General features: G+C 40.4%; 1 protein-coding gene across 1 annotated transcript in view; it reads left to right on the top strand.

The window, feature by feature from the left end:
- The first annotated feature begins 740 nt into the window (after positions 1-740).
- The window catches only part of FZD3 (frizzled class receptor 3), a 55840-nt gene continuing 46962 nt past the window's right edge, over positions 741-9618 (top strand). The window contains exon 1 of the mRNA XM_009319720.1: positions 741-1261. Within this exon, the coding sequence (XP_009317995.1) occupies positions 1073-1261 (189 nt within the window). The 5' untranslated portion in view covers positions 741-1072. The remainder of the gene's footprint in view (positions 1262-9618) is intronic.

Here is a 9618-nt window from a genome sequence, read left to right as displayed (position 1 = left end):
ATTGGCTCTATAGGTAGAGTGGAACTGGCAGAACAACCATACGTAGCTACCTTTGCAATTTCCATCTTCGAGAGCGTGTGGAGAAAGGGGTGGTCAAAGAAGGCTGTCTTCTGCTTATCCTTAGCTGTTATGGCGGTTTCTGGAGAGCAAGATAGGAGAAGTGTGCAAATAAAATGGTTTAGAGACAACAAAAGAGCTGTTTACAACTGGACTAAAATTACATATTTGAACACAGGTAGCCAAACCATGAATGTAGCTTGTTGGGCAGAACAGTAGTCTTCAGTACTGCAAGCTGGGACTTGCGTATTGGTGGTGGTGACTGTTTTGTTTTTGTTTTATAATTATTCAACAGAAGTTTCAAGGCCATACAACTAAAGAGATGCTATCGATGTGAATGTACCAGTGGAGATGCTGAGTCATAAATAGCTTGGTTTCAGTGTGGTCAACAATTGCAATACTCACATGGTTAAATTTAAAGTGTGGGGTTTTCTAAAAATGTTTTCTTCATAGTAAATACATTCCTTGTTTTCACCATCCTTTTTGGGCAGAGTTTTACAGCATACCAGCTTTTTTTTCCATCAGAAATAGTCTGAAACCAGGATTAAAACTGGTCAGGGGACCCTCTAGTCTTGCACAAGAGAACTTGAAGCAATTTGTCTGCCGGGCTATTTAGAGCTAAAACATTTTAATCAATTACAAGGCTTTTTACTGCATTCTGTTTGTTGTGTTTTTCATTCTAGGTTACCTAACAAAAGAAGAACGTAACTCAACTGCTGTTCTGTCACGATGGGGTCAATTGTGTGGGAATGTGGTTAAACATTTTAATACCTTAACCTAATACGTGCTATATAATACTTAGAAAAGAAAAGGCAAGATTTCTCACATGTCTGCCTCAAACACATCATCTTCTGGACCGAGCTAAGAATGTTGTATACAAAGAGTATTCCAGTTTTGAAGAACCTTAAACAAGGACTGAAAATATCGCCGTTGAAGTGAAATCTGAGGGAACCTGAGGAATTGAAAGAGCTTTCTGACTGGCCTCGATAACTGGCCCCATTCCCAGTGTGGAAGGATGGCTATTAGTTGGATGTTCTGTTACCTTTGGCTTTTGGATGTTTTGGTGGGGCACACAAGAGGGCACAGTTTATTTTCTTGTGAGCCCATCATCTTGCGGATGTGCCAGGATCTGCCTTACAATACCACCTTTATGCCTAATCTTCTGAATCATTATGACCAGCAAACAGCAGCATTAGCAATGGAGGTAAGACTATTTTTTTCAGCAATATATATGTTTTCGGCCTTTAGTTGACAAATAATTGGTAACAGAATCCAGGAAGATATTTACATTAGAAATAAAAATGAAAAAAACAAGGTAATTAATAATTTAAATATAAAAACAAATACCATAAGATGTATTGTAATATATACTAAAATATTCTATGACTACAAAATTTGCCTATTTTCGTATAACTGAGTGTGAAATACTCTGGATGTGTTTGTATGTTAGTCTGTTACTTGAAATATTTAGACAGATCAAGAATGCATATTTTGAATGGTCTGTCACTTAACTAAATGCCAGAAAAATAGCATACTGAACAATGAATAGAAGATTTTTAGTTCTGAAGACTACGTTCTTTGGTGGCTTTGTAATATTTGGCCTAAAGTTTGGTGTGAAAAAAATGAGAATAATAAGACGTACTGTGAAAATAATGGAAATTGCTCATTTATTAGTACTGCTTTTCTCAGCTGGAAGAAAGTCTGTTGTCTCGCAGACAATTTAGTTAACCTGTTTCTGTTCTAAATCCAGGCAAACAAGCTTTTAGACTTGCACTTTCTTTGTTATAATGGTACCTTATTACTGTTACCATTATCCCCCCAAACCTTCTTTGGAGTTACACATAATAATTTTCTCCTTTTAAAAAAACTCAACACATTTCCACTGATATTTGTCTAAGCTTTCTTTGGAGAACTTTCCTGATGGGGCTTCAGCCACACACTTAGTCTCTTTTTATCTGCAGTCTAGTTTATATGAGACTTTTAAGTTCACTTCGGTCTCTTCTCTATCTTGCCACCCTGCCTAAGGAGTTCCCTTACTTGGTATTTTGTGATATGACTAAAATTGACAGAAATTCAGAAAATTAGGCAAGTCTCGCTGTCAGCCTGTTCAAATTTTCATGAGAGATTTGTGCAGATTAGGTTTATTTGTATTTTTGAAGTGCTTGGGAATCCTCGCTGGTAGATGTGCTGTGCTGTATACTGAGAACAGAAAGAGTAATCATATGTTTTCATCTTTGAATGCTCTTCCTGACAACATAGAAACTTAATTTAATTGTTCTTGTTAAATAATATAAAGCCAAGGCTTTATATAGTCTTCCTATGGAAGAGTTGTGAACCAGACTTGACAGGTGTTTTACTGTAAGAAGACAATAGAGATTCTTACCCTTAAATTTGCTTTGTTTGAAAGAACTATGGACTTGCATTTCAACAGCTCGTTTGGATGTGGCTAGGGATTCCAATTATACTAAATACATAGCAACAGGAATGAATTTTATTTTAGAATTTGTTCTGGTAAGTTCTGAGGACCTTTGAAGATCTAGCTGTAAGGAGGAAAAATTAAGCCAAAGCAAGTAAGCAAGCTTAGCAGGATAACAGTGTGAACAACTAGGTGTGTGCAAACCGTTTATTTCATCTTTGAAAGGTGGAACTGAGGATATTCAAGGAATCAATGAAACCAGCTGGATTGAAGAGTTCTGGGACTTGGCTTGCGGAGGTGTGGAGATAGTGGGTTTTGGTTTTGTTGGGTGGTTGGAGAAGTAGATGGTCACCTCTTGGAGTGGAAGTAGGTTATCAGTGGAAGTCTTTTGGGATCTGTGCAGTTCAGTATTTGCTTAAACGATCTAGAAGAGAAGCTAGCAGTAAGATGAGAAAGCCTATTGATACCGTTGTGAGTAACTTAAAGAGTAACTTAAAGCTGAGGTCAAATCAGAATGAAGAATTGTAAAGATCTTGAGATTATGTTTGAGATACATTCAGCAATAAAACTGTTGAGGAAATTCAAAGTGATAAAGATGTATGTGTTGGGGGGAATAATATTCTTCACATCAGTGGTGGTGGTCAGCGTATTTCATAGGACTTATGATGGTTTGTTCTGTCGAAATACGAGTTGAAAGCTTGACTGAGCAGTAAGAAAGCCAAAAGGCAAATCAGACGTGGAATAATTAGGAAAGGAATAAAGAGCCGACATTACAGTGGTGTTATATAATCCTGTGGCTCACAAATAGCTGGAGTTGTTGTGTGAAGTTCTGAGCTATCTCAAAAAATGTGTTTGAACTGAAAGAGGTCCAGAGAAGAACAGGAAGAATGGCCACAGGCTTATGGAACATATCCCATGTGAGGAGTGTTAGACTACGGCAGGGTGCTTTAGCCTACTTTTAAAATAGGAAAAAAAAACCCCCACAACAACAACTACCATCATAAGTGGCATGAAAAGGGTTATAGGGATTGACTGTACGCTGTCTCTTCCAGCGGAGGAACTAGGCTCCATCAAATGAAGTTGCTAGAAGCCAAGTCAGAATGAAGAGGAAGAGGTGGTTCCTCAAATAGCTGTCAGTAGAGCTGTGAAACTCTTAGACAGTACCGTGGATGCAAAAAGTTTGAGGAGACTGGACCAGAACTTGGAAGATAATGCCAATGAGGGTGACTAGGTAGAAAAAAAAAACCCACTTCAGGCTCTTCCCCTCGGCAGAAAATGGTCACAGGCTTGGAAAGCATTTAGGGAATGTAAGAAGTATCCTGCTAATGGTCCATTTTGCCAAGCGTTCTGGATCTGCTAATGACAAGAGGAGGTGCTATTTAGGGAAGGGATTGCAAGCCTCTTGTCTGTGGACTGTTTCTCTGGTGCTTCCCCAGTATCCACAGCCCTTGAATTACGGATGTTAGAGGGTACCTCCCTGCCTGTTCCCTTTAGTATCATTTAATGGATCTATTACCAATGAATTTCTCTAAATTATTTTATGAATGAAATACTCTCGATCAGTTCACTGGCCACCATGTGAAGAAGTACTTATACTCTAACCTGTTTTAAATCAGTTTCCTGCTCGTTTCATCTAATACCTTTTTGTCCCAGTATTGTGCAATATTGTGCTGCAGTTAAATCTTCTGTTACACTTGCGAGTTTGGAAACCTCGGTTTTATCCCCCAGGCTTTTCCTCTCCAAATTGAGGTGTTCCAGCTGTTTGGGCTTTCTTCTTGCAATTCAGCTGCTTCATTCCTGTAATAATTTCACCTTTCTCTGTCCCTTTTTGTAGCCTTGTCCTTGCTGAAGTGTGGAGATGAGAATGGCACAGCACTCCAGATGCGGGCACGTTAGGGATTTATTTATAAATAAAATCACACTTTTTGCTGCTAATAGCTTCCTAGTAATGGCCAACATTATGTTCATTTTTCTGGCTTTTGTTACGTGTTAAACCAACGATTTCGGAGAACTGTCAAAAATATCACTTTCACTAACAGCCTGTTCATGGCCACTGTTGGAAGCAGAGCAGTAATTATATGGACCCTCAGCATGAGCCAGAATAGCTGGCGTAATTGTTCTTATCTTCATAAAATAGCTTTCTGCTACAGAGAGAGAAACAGTTGAGAAGCGAATGTTACTTCTCTGCACTCTTTGGTATAAAGCTCAACTTAATAGCATGAATTAGCTTGCATGAAACACTGTTGCTACAATTCATATACTAGCTCGATGCCAAAGCCATTCTTAAACTTAGCATGGGTGTGTTGGTGTTGTGGGTGTCTATATTCTGCCAATATATTTAGCGTATAGGCTAGTGGTTTCAGTCTGGACATGGAATTCAGGCTACTTGTGAATGCTCCATGAAAAATGGAGAAGGCTGTACAAGGAAACAAGGCTATTATCAAGCTTAAATTCACTATGCAGGGGCCTGCGCCTCCATTGCAGAGTTTTTTAGGGGTTTGAACAGGAAAAAAAGAATGAAAAGCCACAGGTTTTCATAAGTATATTTCCACTCCTTGTATTAGCCTAGATTGCCACTTAAATCTGTACTTAGCAAGAAGGAAGTTTTTATTATTTGGCTTTTTAGGCGTTATTTAATGTTGCAGTCAAACGGATAGAGCACTCAAATTTTGAACTGGATGAAGTCTATTAAAACTTGCATTGTGACTTTTTTCTGGTAAACATCTCTCATCGCCCAGCCCTCCCTAATTGCTGTGAGCATGAAATAATACAGCTGCAGAATCGGTGTGATTCATCTTGTGCAGTGGGGGGGAAGGCCTTGTAATTCTCACAGTTTTTCAGTACCACTTTTTCACAACAGTTCCTAATAAAACCCGTAAGAAAAATTCAGCTTGCTTGTTCTGAAAGAGTACAATACAAGAAAGAGTGAATGTGAAGCAAAAAAGAGAACTACTACAGCTGTTGTCTTACCATCAAGAAATTCAGTGTACTTCTCTTCCCATGCCATTGATTGCTTCACTGAAGGAACTGTTTAAAAACTTATTTATTGTTATTTTTTGAAAACTCAAAAAATCAGCAAGTTGCCTTTTTGAGACTTTATGCTGATATGATTCCTTCATAATTATAATAAAGGCTAATAAGTCATGTCATCAGTGTTGTCTTGTTATGTTGCAGCAATATTGGTATTAATCATCTTGATTAAACAAAGAAAAACAGAATATTACATCAGGAGTCCCTCTTAGCATATACTGATCCATGCTGTAATCGGTTCCTATGCCTTTATTTACTCCTAGGGATCATAGAATCATTAGGGTTGGAAGAGACCTCCAAGATCATTGAGTCCAACCGTCAACCCAACACCCCCATGCCCACTAAACCATGTCCCTAAGCGCCTCATCTACACGTCTTTTAAATACCTCCAGGGATGGTGACTCCACCACTTCCCTGGGCAGCCTGGTCCAAGGTTTAACCACTCTTTCAGTAAAGACATTTTTCCTCACGTCCAATCTAAACCTCCCCTGGTGCAACTTGAGGCCGTTTCCTCTCGTCCTGTCGCTTGTTCCTTGGGAGAAGAGACCGACCCCCACCTCGCTACAGCCTCCTTTCAGGGAGTTGTAGAGAGCGATGAGGTCTCCCCTCAGCCTCCTTTTCTCCAGGCTAAACAACCCCAGTTCCCTCAGCCGCTCCTCATCAGACTTGTTCTCCAGACCCCTCACCAGCCTCGTTGCCCTTCTCTGGACACGCTCCAGCACCTCAACGTCCTTCTTGTAGTGAGGGGCCCAAAACTGAACACAGGGTTCGAGGTGCGGCCTCACCAGGGCCGAGTACAGGGGCACGATCACTGAAAGATAATGCCTTAAGCTTTCTGCTGTGCTACATCAGCAAGGCCTGCTTTAGTCTGGGAAGATTGAAGGGAGGGCTTTCTGCATTCAAGGGCCTGGAGCATTATTTTATCCCCAAGTATCTCTAAAGGTGCTTACTCCTTTTGATAGAGGACAAACACCAGTTGCGCTAGTCCAACCTCTGTTAACATCCGCTTGGCTATAGTGGAGACTAAAATGAGAGTCATTTTACATCTGCTTTTTTCTAAAAGGAGCAATGGCGGTTAATATAGACTAACGCACTAGTCATGATAGAGCATGGAGATATGATAGGTGTAACGGGCACGTATTTTCGGGAGCCCCCGGCCCAGGCCCTGCGGCCAGGCTGAGCTGTCCAGGCAGGAGCCGAGCTGGGAGCTGTCCTGCCCTGCAGTTCTGCACAGCGGCAGCCGCTGCGTGCGTTGGGGGCCTCACGTTTCCTGGCTCTGTGGGGTCATTCCTTTTATCTGCTTTGTGCTGTCATGTAAGAGATATTGTAAGGTATTTTTAAAATTTTCCATAATCTGCTAACAGGTTGTTTTATTACAATAACCATCTAGCATAGTCTGTCTCAGCTATGCTGTTAAAACTTCCCTGGAAATATGTTTGTGATGATAGTGTGACATTGAGATGATGTTGCACCGCACTGCTGCCACACTTCTGCTGTGTAACATAGATAGTGTGCTGAATGAGGCAGTGACAACGGAGAAGTTAAATTACCCCTATCCCCCTGAGGGATCTGACCTTGTTTAGTCATCTCTTGGATTATTATTGCTACAAAGAATTATCTTCTGTCCCTTTTTCACTTAATATTCCTTTGGCCTTGAAGCATTTGTTTATGCGTAAGAGAAGCAAGCAGTGTTTTTTATCTGCCTTAATGCAATTATTGTAGACAAATATTTTTATCAGAGAACATGTAACTCGGTAGCCTGTTGGAGCCTGGGAGCATGCTATTAAAGCTTTTGTCACCGATGAAGAGAAGTGGTTTAATATGATGATTGCTAGCCTTGTTGCAGTTAAATATACTACCAGCACTTCCTTCTCCTTACCCTGATTTTTATGGGACCTCACAAATGATACTAGGGGTCAAAGAGGTTTTAAAGGACAGGAACCAGACACAGTTGAGGGCTAAATGGGTCCCTTTGGGTGAACGCAGAAGCGTTGTCTTTTGGGATTACACCAGAGGTCAAATGCTCCAGAAATGAGATGATGCAGTCACCATATGGGCAGAGGAGATAACATGCTATTCCTTTGCACTCTCTCACAACTTCCATTCCCATTTTGCGTATCAAAAAAGAGCAGCGGTAGGGACTTACGGACGCGCCGTAGCTAGGTTGGCTAGTGTGTAGGTGGGGGATGCAAAGGGGGAAATAGAGAAATAATGTTATCCCGCAGTTGATTTGTTTTTTGCAGAGTGAGGGAGGTAGCTGGAAGGGGAGAGGAGTAATGTTGACTCATATGCTCCCACTCTGTCAGCGTGGCAGCGTTCACCAGCTGGGAATCATTGGATTAATATAAATAAGCCATCCTGTCATGGAGTTTTGAATATTTAGAAGCAGAGCTAGTGAATAGTTAATGGGCTTTGTCACAGAATATGCAACTACAGATGTGAAGACACCTGATTTTTCATACCCTACTTCAAATTTAGTGGTTTCTTGCTTGTACTTATTCTTGCAGAGGATAACGCCATTGACCTGCCGCAGAGCCGAGTGTGTGCTGCAAGATTTGCATACCCTTGCTAACTATATTTCTGAGTGTATAGCACAGTTTCTTTTCTGTGGCAATATTTTTTTTTTTTTCTCTCCTCCCAGCAGTGACCTTTGGAGTCTAGTTCATTTTTTTGTCTTTTTTAAGTGGAAAAGAACCAGGGTATGCTTAAAAATGGCAGCAACAGAAGACATAGCTATATTTATTCCCATCCTGGTCTTAGCATGTGGGATAGGCGTTAGGTATTTTTCCAGTATAGGTACGTCAAGTATTAAGTGGCTCATTTTAATGGTGTTTCTCAAATGCTTTTCTATCAGGCATATATTACTACTGATTTCAGATAATCAGGGTTTGGACTCAACATGGAATATTGTCTCTTAATTCTCGATTTGCATAAGGGCCAGGGAGAAGTGTGCAAAATTCACTGATCTTGGCTTATATGACTGTGATTCCTACCTTCCCTGGAGCTGGGAGGAAATACTGCCCCATTCCTCCTCCTATTTCTGAGTGATTTTTTTAGATACAAGTGGGAAGCATCTTTCTTTCCTTCCCACTGATCAGCAAGGATGGGGAGAATGTAGGGTGAAAGACCCTTAACTTCTCCCCCCCTTAACTCCTTTATTCCCTTATTCCTTTCCGTTCACCATCTTCTTTTGCCTTGCCCGTGCACTATACCCTCCTAAATCTCAGCACTTTTCCTTGGCTTTCTGTATTCTTCAGTTCTGCATCCAAAACTCATAAAAGTGTAAGAATATAAAGCTAATGGAAAAGTAGGTTTTAATCAGCTGGTGTTTTGTAAGCACCCTAATCTTAGACACTAATTTGCAGTAAGGATTAATTTTCTCTTTAGTGTGTAAGATTATGATGCCTACAGAACAATGGAACTGTACATGATCATAAGAATGCAAGCTGTGCACCAGCTGATTAAAGCCTACTCTTTCATTAACTTTATATTCTCTTATTCTGACTCTGAATTTTTACCTTAGAAGTAGCCACGTAAAGATATAGATTCTTCTGTTGTTAAACCAGAATGTCTCAAAGCTTGAATCGCAAAGATGATTCTGCAGAGTACAGGCAGAGCAAAGGAGTTTCTAATAATGCACTGCTGAGAAATTCTTGCTTTAGGAATACCTGAGGCTTGTCTGTTTGAAATGCATCAGCTTGTGGTTTCAATGTTGACCTGCAAAGGCCATGAGCGTTGTGCAAAGGTGAAATCCTGAGTGGGTAAGAACGATTTGGGAAGAACTAGAGCTGTTACATCCCCAAGTAGATCCATACAAAAATTAACACGATCTGACAATTTTGTAAAATGAGGCTTCTGAGGAAGCTGTTTCTTGAACATAGCCTTAGATGGTCTCATGTTAGGACCATCAATCTGATCCTTTCCACATTAGGGTCCAGTGAACTTTGAGATAATCTGCATGAATATTGAATATTCAATGAATACTGAAGCATTTAGACTCTTTGGATGGGAAGAGCAGCCACGTGAGATAATTATTTGCATTCAGATAAAGCATAGAGCTATGAGTATCTACCTACTTTGAAGTTGGTAGAGGCTTAAATAAGGAAGAAAGGGAA

The sequence above is a fragment of the Pygoscelis adeliae genome, unplaced genomic scaffold, assembly GCF_000699105.1.
Source record: "Pygoscelis adeliae isolate BGI_AS28 unplaced genomic scaffold, ASM69910v1 Scaffold121, whole genome shotgun sequence".
Classification (NCBI taxonomy): domain Eukaryota; kingdom Metazoa; phylum Chordata; class Aves; order Sphenisciformes; family Spheniscidae; genus Pygoscelis; species Pygoscelis adeliae.
This window is presented reverse-complemented; position numbering and strand designations above follow the sequence as displayed.